Genomic DNA, 14,435 nt, shown 5'->3' with positions numbered 1-14,435 from the left:
GGGTTGGATTTCCGGGTCGAGTGACCCGGCAATCCAACCCAGGTAACTTGCAGGGTTTAACAGTGAATAACCTGTGAAACCCTGCACTGTAAACGGCGCGATCCGGGTCACGATGACCTGGAGTGCGCTGCATCCTGGTCGATTGTCCAGTTTCAGTGGCGCTTGGAGATTACGTCATCTACAAGCGTCCACTTCCACGCCGGAAGAGCCGGGTAACTGCAGACCCAGCTACGGTGTGAATGGTACCGACTCTGGAATTTCCTGGGTCGGCGCCGGCTAAATTCTGTGTCTGATCCAGTTTGGAACCCTGTTCCAACCTCCGGGTCAGACGCGAAATTTAGGTATAAAAGCAGTATAACAGTGGCAAGGAGCAGAACATTCAGTGTATTTTAAGATGATTGTAAAATGGGTGCATGAACAGTCAATGGGAGATTTTAAAGTACAGGTAGTTGATTGAAAGCAAGGGATGAGATTAAAGCATGGTAATTACTAAAATGTGACCCATAAATAAATATTAGACAACAAATGGTAACAAAATAAGTTTGTTGGAGTGGGAACACATTAAAGGGGGAGGATATGACCAAAGTGAGGAATGGAGAAATAAATGCAAAAAAATGGCCTTAAAGTAGGGATGTGTAAAGTGATTGAGCAGATAAACAGGGATGTGTAAAGTGATTGAGTAGAATAAAATAGGGATGTGTAAAGTGATTGAGTAGAATAAAATAGGGATGTGTAAAGTGATTGAGCAGATAAACAGGGATGTGTAAAGTGATTGAGCATAATAAAGTAGGGATGTGTAAAGTGATTGAGTAGAATAAAATAGGGATGTGTAAAGTGATTGAGTAGAATAAAATAGGGATGTGTAAAGTGATTGAGCAGATGAATAGGGATGTGTAAAGTGATTGAGCATAATAAAGTAGGGATGTTTAAAGTGGTTGAGTAGAATAAAATAGGGATGTGTAAAGTGATTGAGCAGAATAAAATAGGGATGTGTAAAGTGACTGAGTAGAATAAAATAGGGATGTGCAAAGTGATTGAGTAGAATGAAATAGGGATGTGCAAAGTGATTGAGCAGAAAAAAATAGGGATGTGTAAAGTGATTGAGCAGGTTAAAATAGTGATGTGTAAAGTGATTGGGCAGAATAAAATAGTGATGTGTAAAGTGATTGAGCAGAATAAAATAGGGATATGCAAAGTGATTGAGCATAACAAAATAGGGATGTGCAAAGTGATTGAGCAGATACAATGAGGATGTGCCTAGTGATTGAGCAGAATAAAATAGGGATGTCCAATGTGATTGAGCAGAATAAAATACTTTATGGATGCAGAAAGTGATTGAGCAGAATAAAATAGGGATGCGTAAAGTGATCGAGCAGAATAAAATAGGGATGCGAAAAGTGATTGAGCAGAATAAAATAGGGATGCGGAAAATGATTGAGCAGAATAAAATAGGGATATGTAAAAGTGATTGAGCTGAATAAAATAGGGATGTGTAAAGTGATTGAGCAGAATAAAATAGGGATGTGGAAAGTGATTGAGCAGAATAATATAGGGATGTGCAAAATGATTGAGCAGAATAAAATAGGGATGTGAAAAGTGATTGAGCAAAATAAAATAGGGATGTGCAAAATGATTGAGAAATAGGTATGTGCAAAGTGATTGTGCAGAATAAAAGTTTACAACACGACAAACTGATGTGATGTGAAGTAGAATAGGTCGTCAACTCATTGCCTAAGAACATGGAAAACAACACAACAAAATCATACATTACAATGCAGCATAGATTAATTAGTTGAAGAGTTTTTTCTCTTGGAATGGTATCTTTCTATGCAGTCAGAAGGACAGCTCGCCTAACCTTAGACAAGGCCCTTACTTTTATTATACAGGACGCCATATATTTGATGTACAGGTAATTAACACAGATCAAACAATGGAGGGTGTAAAGTGCATATCCTTCTGGCCAATATGCGCTCTTCATTGGAGCTTACTGCAATTGGTCACCTTTTTATTTTTTGTTACACTTATCATTTATTGCTGCAGGAAAGAGGGCAGGACAGTTTCCAGAGTGGATTTTTTTTTTTTTAATTCATTTTTTTTATTGAAACGCTGCACATTTTCACAACCAAAGATTTCAAAGACAATAGTACATTGTGTATGATAACATTCAGTACATAATACATTTCTATGATATTTTCAATGTAGTCATATAAAATCTATATCAAATATTAACAAACAAACAAAAAAAAAATATCTCTCGCCCCCCTCCCCTCCGCCTCGAAGAGACAAGGCTCCTCTCACTTTCAATTTGTTCAGGGACCAATAGAAGTGATATCCATTGGAGGGTTATTTTCAATGTTCCGAAGTGTAAGCCAAGTGGTATCCTTCACACTATTATGAATTTGGCAACGCATATCTAGAGATAATGTAGATATAAATGACTCCCACGTATTGAAATTTTTTTATATTTTGGTTTCTTTTTCTAATATTATCTCTACCCAGTCCATTCGAAAATCCAGTGTGGATTTTAAAGGGGTCTTGTTGGCATTAAGCAGGCCTAGTGGTCCCAGTAAACAAAATAAAATTGGTACATCTTTTTTTAACAGTGGCCGGAGATAGAGGACCCTATGCAGGAACACTGTGTGCAAAGTGGATAGTTCCTTCTGTATATTGTGTAGATGTGCTTTAAGATATTTTATCAAAAACTATTTGTCTTTTTTTTCTGCTTATTAGAAATTAACTTATACACTTATTTACATTTTTAGGATTGACAAGCCAAAAGCCTTATCCCTGTTGCTGCACACAGCAGACATAAGCCATCCAGCCAAAAACTGGGACCTCCATCACCGGTGGACCATGTCACTGCTAGAAGAATTCTTCAGACAGGTGCATTTATATACTCTCATTTTTAGACCACAGTTGTCACCTCTAGCTTATTTAGTTTTACTACATAGTGCCTTGTGACAAATGGGCTCGACAATTAATACAATATTAATGGGTGTAAGTCCATCAGTTAATGGATGTCCATTAGCACCGTAAAACTTGACACACCTTGCATGTGTATAACTTGTGTCCTATTTAGAATTTGATATAATGTGTTATGCTTACGCCCACTTGCACTTGGAGAAGCATTCATGGTCATTAATGTTTAAGTTAATTACAGGAGCTGGCGTCCCTGACTATGATTTTATCCTTAAGATACTCCTTTAAGGAGATGCATCCATAGGCCTGGTGCTGGTTTCTGTGTTGATGATGGTGGCTGCATCTCTACACCCATCGTATCTGTATGAAAGATTTAAAGTCATTCATGCAACTCACCCTACCTTTCTAAGTTTCTATAAGATGTGGGATCCATAGATGTTTCCCCTCAATACTTGCCTGATGTCTGGAGTACCTTCGCCTTTGCTCTTTATCCCTTTCTTTTAATATTTATTCTTTTTAATATTTTATCTTCAACTTTACCCCTCAACAACCTGCTTTAATATTCCTACTCCTACCAATTACTCTTTTATTCTTCAAAGCTTATCTTTGCGGCCTGCCACCCTTACCCCACCTCAATCACATTATTATAACGTCTGTGATTTTGTATTTCTGGATTGCTAGTCACCACCATATTTTCTATCACTTGTAATTTATGGCACTGTTTGTATCTTACATTATTCATGTACTTCTAAACTACCCATTTATGTTTGAACTTGATCTGTCCCATAAAAAGCCTTTAGAGAAAAAATATTAATAAATTTATACATAGCATAAAATAAAGTCCCTGGTAGGCGTCTGTCCGTTTGTTCGGGCTAATCTCGAGAACCACTGGACGTTTTTTTTTTATTGTGCAATTTGTTTTTTTTAAGGGTTCCAAAGAGAAAACGTACAGATATTAAAATGCATAGAAAACATCAGCAAATCCGTATTCAAATGTATATATATATATTGGAATCCAATTTTACAAAAGTATATAAAAAAAACATTGAAAAACAGAATAGAAGAAAAGAAATGAACAGAAGGAGTATCAGATGGGGGGGACAATAAAGGGTCATCTTGTATAAGTATATAGACTTTAGCAAAAATAAAGAAGTCATATTATATTACGTGGTAGAAACCTTTGAAGACATATAATTTTTAAATTCCACAGAAGTTTTATACTCTAGCCACAGAAACCAAGTATTAGCAAAAGTAGAAGGCACATTGGTAGAAAAGATCAAAGGGTCCTCCATGGACATATAGTGGTCAGTTCTTTGGAACCAGTCTTTACAGGTGGGGGGGGTTGCAGGAATTCCAATAAGTCGGAATGACTGCTCTAGCAGGATTACTTAAATGGCATAACAAGGACTTTTTGTAGGATCCCAGCGAGGTATCTGAGTGGTTAAGTAGCCAGAATGCCTGATCTGTGGGGACAGGGGTTCCTAAAATGTGTTGTATAATGGAGATAACCTCTAACCAAAATTTAGATAACTGAGGGCAATCCCACCATATATGCCATAGTGTTCCTGGGGCCCTGAGACATCTCCAACAAGTGTTAGGTTTCGTTGGGAACATGGCATGAAGTAAAGTAGGGTGTCTGTACCATCTCATTAAAATCTTATACTGAGTCTCCTTGATACTTGTGCAAACAGAGCTACAATGAGTTTTGAGAAATATAGTTTGCCACTCCTGCTCTGTGAGGAAAATACCCAGACCTAGTTCCCATTTTTTAGTCCAATGGGGGATGGGAGAGGAAGGGTTCGGTAGAAGAATCTGGTATACGGCAGAAATTGTGTGGGAGGGAGAGGTTGGGGAGATACAAAGTCTCTCAAAGGGAGTGAGGTTTCTATTAAAGTCTATTTGCTGAAATCAGAAAGTGACGAACCTGTAGGTACTTCCAGAAGTCAGAGTGTGGGATTGACCAATTTTCCTGGAGCTCAGTAAATGATTTAACACCTGATATAGTCACCAGCTGGCCAGTTCTAAAAAGGCCTTCTCGCACCCAATTAGGGAAATGTGTAAGATTAAAACCAGAGAAAAAGTCAGGGTTAGTCAGAAATTAAGTAATGGGCCAAAGCGTGAAGAAATGTGGGATAGATGTCTTAAGGACTTCCAAATTGAGAGAGAGGGAAAAATTGTTGGATGAGGAAAATCTAATTTAGGAAGAGAAGAAAGCCAAGGTAAGATTTCAGGGGGGACATTCATGAAGCTACTTTCGAGAGTGATCCATTGCTTGACCTCTCTATATCTAGTCCATTCAAGGATTCTATTAAGATGAGTAGCATGATAATATGATTTGATATCTGGAAGTTGTAGACCTCCAAATTGTTTTGGTCATACTAAAATATCACATCTGATCTGAGGTTTTTTTCCTGGACCAAATAAATTGCTGGATTAAAAAATTTAGCGAACGAAACCAGGAATCTGGAATCTGAATGGGTAGAGATTGGAAGAGGTAAAGCAACTTAGGAAGCCTATTCATTTTCACCACATTGATTTTCCCCAACCAAGAAAGATGTTTCAAGTGCCAATGGGAATAATCCATTCGAATGGAGGAGAGGAGGGGGAAAAATGAGTGGCAAAAAGTTGCAATAAGTTATTAGTAAGTTTAACTGCTAAATAGGTGATATGTGTGGAATGCCAAGGAAAAGGGAACGTTGACTGTAAACCTAAGACTACGGAGGCATGAGCGGACAAGTTTAAAGCTTAAGATTTTGAGAAATTAATCTTGAAGTTGGACAATTGTCCAAAATGATCAAATTCACACATTAAGTGAGGCAAAGATGTCAGTGGATTGGATATGATAGCTAGTAGGTCATCTGCGAATAGGGCTAGTTTATGTTCCTGGTCACCTGCCATAATCCCAGAAATGTGAGGGTTGGCTCGAATAGATCTCGCCAATGCCTCCATGCAAAGGATGTAAATCAACAGCGACAAAGGGCAACCTTGTCATGTGCCATTGTTTATGGCAAAGGACTCAGATAATTCACCATTGACTCTCACCCTCGCCGAAGGAAAAGAATATAGGGTTAAAATCCTATGAAGGGCAAGAAGACCCAATCCCATATGGGCAAGCACAGACCTCATAAAATACCAGTTGATTCTATCAAATGCTTTTTCTGCATCCGTTGAGAGTAAAATAATCGGGGTCTTCATCTGAGAAGTAGCAAAATGTAACAGGCTGAGGACTTTCGTGGTGTTATCGCGTGCCTCACGACCCTTGACAAGTCCAACTTGATCGTTGTGGATAAACTGAGGAAGGAGAGGGTTTAGCCTATTGGTTATTAATTCGGCATATAATTTAAGGTCCACATTCAATAACGAAATGGGTCTGTAGCTTGGGCATAGAGAGGGGTCTTTACCTATTTTGGGGATGACTGAAATATGTGCTTCCAAAAACTGCCTAGAGAATCTGAATTCCGCTGAGAATTTGTTAATAGCATTCAACATCATAGGGGCTAGTTTGTCTTGAAAAGTTTTGTAGTAGACTATGGTTAGGCTGTCAGGCTTTTACCCACCAGGGAAGAGGCTACAGCCAGCTCTATTTCTTGCATAGAAAATGGAGCTTCCAAAGAAAGTTTATCTAAGGGGGAGATAGTAGGGAAGGAAATAGAAGAGAGGTAATCTAGAACCACTTGTGAGGTGAGGGGACCAGATGAGGCAGGGTTAAGGTCAGGCAGGTTATAGAGGTTAGAATAATAGTGTTGAAAACAAGAAGCCTGCTTGGAGGTCTCAACATGGGTTATTCCCCGACTATCCTTAATTGTGTGTATAAAACCAGATGCTCACTGGGCTCGCAGCTCTCTAGCCAAAAGTCTTCCTGGTTTGTTCGCCCATTGATAAAAACGACTTCTACACTTTTTAAAGGACGATTGTATGTTAGCCGAAAGCATTCTACTAAGAGCATTGCAGGTTTCCAAAAGCTTATGGTAGTCATCTTTGGACATGGTCAGTTTATGGGATGCCTCTAGCAACTTAATCTGATGTAAAAGGGATGCAATCTGTGCAGATTTCTGTTTTTTTCATATACTGTATGAACCTTATTGAATGAGTTTGCCTCGGATGACACATTTGTGCGCCTCCCAAACTGAAATTGGTGACATTTCTGGGGTAACATTATGGGCAATGTAATCAGATAGGGCTGTATCAAGTTCGGCTTTATAGTATGCATCTTGCAGAAGGGACTTATTAAGTCTCCATGTCCATTGTTTAGAGGAAAGATGTGGGAGAGTCAAAGTCAGATAAACTGGGGCGTGGTCCGACCATGTTATTGGTCTGATTTTGGCTTCAGAGAGCATGTGTAAATGTCTATGACTGAGGAATATATAGTCCAAGCGAGAATAAGTGTTGTGTGGATGGGAATAAAAGGAATAGTTGTGGCCTGTGAGATATAAAGTCCTCCAAGAGTCTGCCAGCTGGTAGTTGTGGAACAATGTCTTGACCTGTTTATATTTAGTGGGAGGGTATCTAAGTGCACTATTAGATGTATCTAGTAGGGGGACCAACGTCCAATTGATATCCCTACCCAAAAGAGTGATACCTATAATTAAGGGGTCAAGCAAATCCAAAGTAGAACGATGGAAGTTATGTTGACCTTGGTTAGGGGAATATATATTAACGAATGGAAAATCTTGTTATAAATATGGCATGTAAGTAAAAGGAGCCTACCTGAGATCAGTCTATGTATGGTTACATCAGAGATGGGGAGTTTCTGTGAGAAAACTTTGGATTTCCCCTCGGGATTATTACTATAGTAAGCAGTTGGATAGTGCTTGTTACATAGACTGGGGCCGTGCGGGTATTTTAAAATGGGTCTCTTGGACCATTGCTACATCTACCCGGCTAGCCCATAATGAGCGTAAAAGTTTAGAACGTTTTTCGGGAGTATTTAGTCCACGGGCATTCACGGAGGAGACTAGAAGTTTAGTAGGTAGAGACATCTGGGAGGACGGAGGAATGGTAGCATTCACGGACCCTGGAAGGGAAAGGAGGAGAAAAAAGGAGGGAAAAGGGAGAAGAGAAATGGATAAGTACAAACATAAACAAGATATATGAGATAAGCAACAATGAAAAACCCGCGACTGAGATCACGGAACGGAAGTTATGTTCCGAGTCTCAGTAGTATTATACATCGCAGGTGTGGGGGCATCAACTTAAACCTCAAACATCTAGCAAAATTGAAAATCTAGCTAAAGACATCAAACCACAGACTACCAATCTTTACTCTATGGGAAAATGCAACAGTAGTAATGTTAAGTATATAATATTGAAATATAATGAACAACATCCTAGAAGGAAAAAAGAGACAGACAATCAAGTAACATCTCTTTCTGAATGAGTTGGAGAAGACCTGAGTCGACGTCGAGGATTTTGGACCGTCTGCCAAGAGGAAGGACAGGCCGAAGTTGAGGGCAAGTCCCATTGTGCTAACGGTTCTTTCCAGTCAAAAGTGTCCATTTTTGGGAGGCCCAGAGAAGAGCAAAAGGAGGGTAGATCTGAAGAAGTGTAGAGTGAGTGTGTTTTGCCTGAGAAAGTTAAGCCCATCTGTATTTTAGTTGGCGTTTACGTAATTCATCAGTTAACGGGCGCAGAGCTTGGCGTTGTTGCAGAGTGTGCCAGGGCAAATCTTGATAAATATGAATGACATCGCCATTAAAATCTACTCCACCCAGTTGCCTAACTTCCGCATTATTTCCTCTTTTTGAGAAAAATAGTGTAGTCGGCAAACTACATCTCTTGGGTGATTGGAGGAGGAGCCACGGGGTCGTAGAGCTCTATGGGCCCGGTCGAATTGTAATTTGTCATTTGGATCATTGCCAAGTATTTTGTTGAAAATTTTTGTTAGAGCGTCAATTGAATTGGAAGGGAGGACATCTTCGGATAGACCCCTTACACATATGTTGTTTCTTCGGCCACGGTTATCCGAGTCTTGGATCCTAGCTTTAAGGAAGAGTAGTTCCATAGACTGTTGAGATATTATATTTGTCAACTTGGACATAGTAGCATCTGTGTGGTCCCAACTATCTTCTAGAGATGTGAGGTGATCCGAAAGTAAGGAGGGGTCTTGTTTGACAGATTCCAGTTCCTGTTGAAGGGTATTTTGGATATCACTTTTTGTTGTGAGTTTTACGTATGCCAGGAGTTCTTGTATGCCTGACTTCGTAGAGGGATGAGGAGCTGAGGTTTCCATTGATAAAAGGCTAGGAGAGTTTGATGGATCTGAAGAAGAATCTAAAGACTCAGGGAGAGAATCTTGCTTAGAAGGAGTCGACAGAAGGTAAGGACGTAGGTCTGGTTGAGATGACTCTGTTCTAGGATGAGGAGCGTCTTTCTTATGAGCAGATTTCCCAGTCTTGCCCATGGCATGTAGAAATTAGCAAATGTAGGTAAATGATGGGCTGAGTGTATACGTAATAGAGTTACAATATCATAGAGAAATGAGGTAGTCAAGCACCAACCCCCAGAGGCCAAAATTTATGCAGCCATCATGGTCGAGCGAAACCTAGTTTCATGGTAGCATGGTGGGGATATTCGTTGCGGTCGTGAGCAACCAATACAGGATTTTAACCCAAAAATGTTGGAAATAAAAATGAGAAATAGAAATCAAGTGCTTTTATGTCCTGCAATACAAAGCTATGACCACAAGGGGGAGCACCAGGATCACTGAAGCATAGTACATATTGATGAAAAATGATAATTGCTGGTTCCAGTACAAGTTAACCTCTTGGCAGATATAACTATAGAGGGCTATGTAGAGAAGATTACAGAAGTAGCAGTAGTATCCTCAGAGTGGTCACCGAGGCAAACGTTTTTCCCGGAGAAAGCCACCCACACCTAAGGTGAGTGTGGAAAGACAGGGGTTTTGTAGATTGTAGGTTGTAGTGGGAGCTGGAGGCTGTGTAAAGAGGGCCAAAATGGCGGACCTGCGCAGCTTGTGTCACTTTGCAAAACCGCTTCCAGGGGTCTAAAGGAGGCAGTGGGTTTCCAGCAGGAGAGCCCCCACGGGGGAGACAGCGGCACCTGCAGGACACAGCAGAGGTCAGCGGTGGCTGCCGCGACGGGAGTTTAGCGCCTTATAGAGCGGCGTACAGGGGGCCACAAACGGCAGCAGAGGAGTCTCCAAAAGGGGGGAGGCAGCGGCACATCCCAAGATGCAGCCGGAGTCAGTGACAGCGGCTATGACGGGAGCACAGCCGGTGGTCCGCGGAGGTCTCAAACTTGAGAATGCGGCTTTAGGGGGAGAAGTAGGCTTCAGTCGTGGCTGGGGCTCAAATACACTCCGCAGCCCAGGGAGTGGAACCAGGGCGGTGTAGGTACTTAGGGGTATCCACAGAGGGTCAGGTCAATCCATCAGGAAGTAGGCTCTTCCCTATGAAGGCAGGAGCTGCACAAAGCCACGTCTGTCCTGTCTGCCAGTTAGGCCACGCCCCACCTACTGGACGGATTTTGATGCACTTTTCACAATTGTATAGACCATCTGTCAAGGAAGGTTTAGGTGAATGAAACATTAATGTATGTATGATAAGAAGGAGCCAAGCAGTGACGATTTTAGTGAAATAAGTCAATGAAAACAGGGACGTCCGAGCGCTGTGTTTGCTTATGTACCGTTAAAGATATATCACAATGATGGACTTTATTTTTTACCATGTAGACATTGATATGTATTATCTGGTTTCTCCAGAAAAATTGAGGTATGGCTTGTTTACTGATACAACAATTAATTTTTTTCCTTTTTTTACCGTTCCTATTTAATTTATGTGAAAAAAGATTCTTTACTTTCAAACAAGTCCAATTCCTGGTAAGAGTCTGCTTTGGCATGACAATAAATAAATAAAGACTATTTTGCTCATGGACAACCTTACGTGACCCTTTTGCATGTCAATGTAACTGTGATGTAGGACAGGAATTGAGGATAGTCTAACATCTTGACTTATGCTGGGTGTACACTGGCCGATATATCGTGTGCATTGGCCAGTATGTATAGACGATATGTCTGTGTACGATGTTGTTTACAGACATATCGCGATGGCTGTGCAAATATATTGGCTCATCGTGCTGTGTGTACGGGCAGTCGACTACCTGTACACTAACTGCAGAGGTTGCTGGTGACTGACATCACAACAGGGAAGCACATGTAAATGCCCGCGCATTTGTGATGTCAGGCACGACACATCAGGGCAAGAATTGGAAAGTGTGAATTCACCAATTGTCAGATAGGACGTCCAATCGCCTGGACGGCTGACCCATCGTTCTTGTGTGTAACCACTTTAATACTAGGTACAGACTAAAAGATTATCTGTCCAACTCGGCTGGTTTTAACGAAGACAATTGACCAATTGTTTCCAAACACTGGAAAACAGGCAAAATGGTAGTTCAGACAACTTAGTTAAATAGGTATAATTGAACTAGTTTGTCCGAACTACTGTTTTTGGGCAGAACAGCTGACGTCCTATTTGTCCGCAGAGGTAAGCATATATATATGGATTTAATAGGCACCTCCACTCAGTTTCTGGAGACAATTACCTTGCAAAACATTGAATCTATCACAATTGTTATTATTATTATTAAATTTTATCTACAGGTGGTCCCCAGAGCCATACATAAGTCATTAGTAGGACAGTACAGGGTACACAGAACATTACAATACGGTAACCAAAACATAAACAGAGCACAAGTAACAATTAGCACCACAATTCTCAGTACAGAATACAGCTGGGAAGCTGAAGGCTGTCATTGAAGTGCTAAGGAAGAGGGCTGTGAGACAGTAGGGAGGAGGACCCTGCTCCTAGTAGCTTACAATTGTTAAGGAACTTCTTGCCCTTTACCCAACTGGGTATCACAAAGTAGCAGGGTTTATGTACTGCCTAATGAAGGACCTCTGCTGGTTCTTAAATATTAATAATTCATAAGTAGGCTCCTTAAAGTTAAGAGTAAATCTAGCTATGCTGCATAAGAGTACATTTTAAATAGGATTGGGTAAGAAATGTTGACAGTCATAATGTCGACAATCATCATGTCAACATTTATTATGTAGACAGTGATGAAATGACGGCATGTTAGAATGTTAGCATATATCGTCCCTGATAGTCAAGTGGTGACTTACCTGCTCCCGATGGTTGCTGCAGCTCTACCCTATTCCTCCAGACCACATCCTAACCCTAATGTTGACATTCTGATGTCGCCATTTCACTTGTCGAAATTCTGAGAATGTCGACAAGCTGCCCGTTGGCATATTGATAATGTGGACATCATAATTAACATTGTCGCCCTTTTGACTACATCCCTTTAAATGAGCAGACAGATTTACAGTTGGAGACGGAGCGCATCTTGGCTCAAGTCTAAGTCACAGTGTACAGACAAAACCCAGTATTTGCTGTGCTACAGGCAAAACAGGCCATCTTTTTTTTTGCATTTAATAAATAAAATTGTTCTCCCTTATCATCCGATGTGAGTGACACTGCTAGCTGATGCTGGGTTAAGTGGCTTGTAACAGAGGAGTAGACACTAGAAGACTAATCTAATTGGCTCCACCACCCTACATAACCCCCCTGCATCCTTGAAGCCTTAGCTGTTTTCTAGTGCCTGTGGAGTGAGGCACTATATTTCTCCGCTCCTTCATTATTTTCATACAGATAGGATGGTATCACGGACTAAGCCATCTTTCTTGCCTAAGGTAATGTCCAGGTTTCATATGAATCAGGACATTGGCCCTCATTCAGAGCCGTACGCTCTGAGCAGAGCGCACGCTCTGAATGAGGGCCGCCCTCCATTATTATGGAGCGTCCTCCTGGATGCTCGTATAGCTGTGGGTCACCACCCACAGCCTATACGAGCGTGCAGTTTGACCATCGCGACCATCGCCACTGCGAGCCGGAGCCTGCGGTTGAGGTTTTCAACCGCAAGGCCCGGAGTGATTTTGGCTCTATCAGAGCAAAAATCACTCCCACTGACATCACTAGTGATGTCCGTGGGCCGGCTTCTGACGGTAGGCGTTCCCTTGGGAACGCCCCCGTCAGGGAGGCACGCCCCCGGCACGCCCACCAAAGGGGGCGTGCTGTCAATCAACATCGACAGCACGCCCCCTTTGATCAGACACAACGTGCGAAGGAAAGTCCTTCGCTCTTCGCATCTGGCGCATGCGCACGACGGAGCTCCCGCCGTCGTGCGCATGCGCAGTGCACAACATCGACCCACTTGCGAGCGGACAGCCGCTTGCGAGTGGGTCTGAATCAGGGCCATTGTTCTTTATTCTTTTCTGGGTCCATCTTCTTCGTTTCCTGATTCCTTGCTCCATTGCTTAGATGTGATGAGGGCTTTACGGATTTATATTCAGTGTACCTCAGTCTTCCACCGTAATGATTCTCTTTTAGTGCAGGTGGATGCTCCAAAACGTGGTTGGTCAGCCCCCAAGCATTCTATTGCCAGATGGGTGCTAGCAGCTATTTGTCAGGCATATCTGTCCTCAGATGTGCCAGTCCAACTTCACTCAAGGCCCATTCAACATGGGTGGTCAAGGCTTATTAGGCGGGTTCGTTATGGTGCTTCGATAGAACTGTTGTGCAAGGCAGCAACCTGGTCTTTTGTGCATACGTTCACCAGGTTTTATCATTTTCATACTCTTGGTTATGCCGAGGTTGGTTTTGGCCACCGTGTATTGTGTGCGGCCTTGCCGGTCGAGGTTCCCCCCTGTTAGGCTTACTTTGGGAAATCCCAGCGTCAGCTAGCAGTGTCACCCAGATCGGATGATAAGGAAATTTGATTTTTTATGTACTCACCGTAAAATCCTTTCCTTGTCATCCATCTGGGGTACACTGCGATCCGTCACTTTCTAGTCTTTTGCTGTTATTGATTTGGTTTATGTTTTTTTTATTGTGGTGCAACTTTGCTTCCTACAAGCGGCTTTGTTAGAAAATAATTGAGGCTTCAGGGAATCAGGAAGAGTATGTAGAGGGGTGGAGCCAATCAGACTAGTCTTCTAGTGCTTAATTCTTTAGTCCAACCCACTTAACCTAGAGTCAGCTAGCAGTGTCCCCCAGCTGTATGACAAGGAAAGGATTTTGTGGTGTATTGCAGTATGATTTCTTCTGGTTAAAAATTGCACCCTTTAACTGGATTTGCCCTAACTCTAAATAAGGTCCAATATGTGTTACGAGGAGAGCGACTATGTAAAACCAGAATGGTTTAGTTTGCAGGACAATACTTGATCACATTGCTTCCTGTCAGTGCCTGATATATACTTGAGCATACTTGTCTATCCTCCTGGAATGGCCGGGAGGCTCCCGGAAAAGTGGACAAGTCACTTAGTTGAATCGCGTCATCGTGGCTCTGCCGGTGATCTTGCATTGCATAGTGGGCGACGGGGCTACAATGATGCAATTTCATCATCATGCACCCAGACATGCCCCCCTACGCCGAGCCCCACCCCCCACAGTGCCGTCCTGGCTGCCTCCTTCCGGAAAAAAGAAAAAGTGTATGTT

At 41.8% G+C, this 14,435-nt stretch overlaps 1 protein-coding gene across 2 annotated transcripts in view; it reads left to right on the top strand.

The window, feature by feature from the left end:
• Window positions 1-14,435, top strand: part of PDE1C (phosphodiesterase 1C) — a 648,265-nt gene that overhangs the window by 562,023 nt on the left and 71,807 nt on the right. For both annotated transcript variants that reach the window (XM_088464282.1, XM_088464275.1), the window contains exon 11: window positions 2,763-2,883. In XM_088464282.1, the coding sequence (XP_088320408.1) occupies window positions 2,763-2,883 (121 nt within the window). The remainder of the gene's footprint in view (window positions 1-2,762; window positions 2,884-14,435) is intronic.

The sequence above is a fragment of the Taudactylus pleione genome, unplaced genomic scaffold (assembly GCF_031769625.1).
Source record: "Taudactylus pleione unplaced genomic scaffold, aTauple2 ptg000054l, whole genome shotgun sequence".
In the NCBI taxonomy this organism is placed as follows: domain Eukaryota; kingdom Metazoa; phylum Chordata; class Amphibia; order Anura; family Myobatrachidae; genus Taudactylus; species Taudactylus pleione.
The sequence above is the reverse complement of the archived record's forward strand: the minus strand, read 5'-3'. Positions and strand labels throughout refer to the sequence as shown.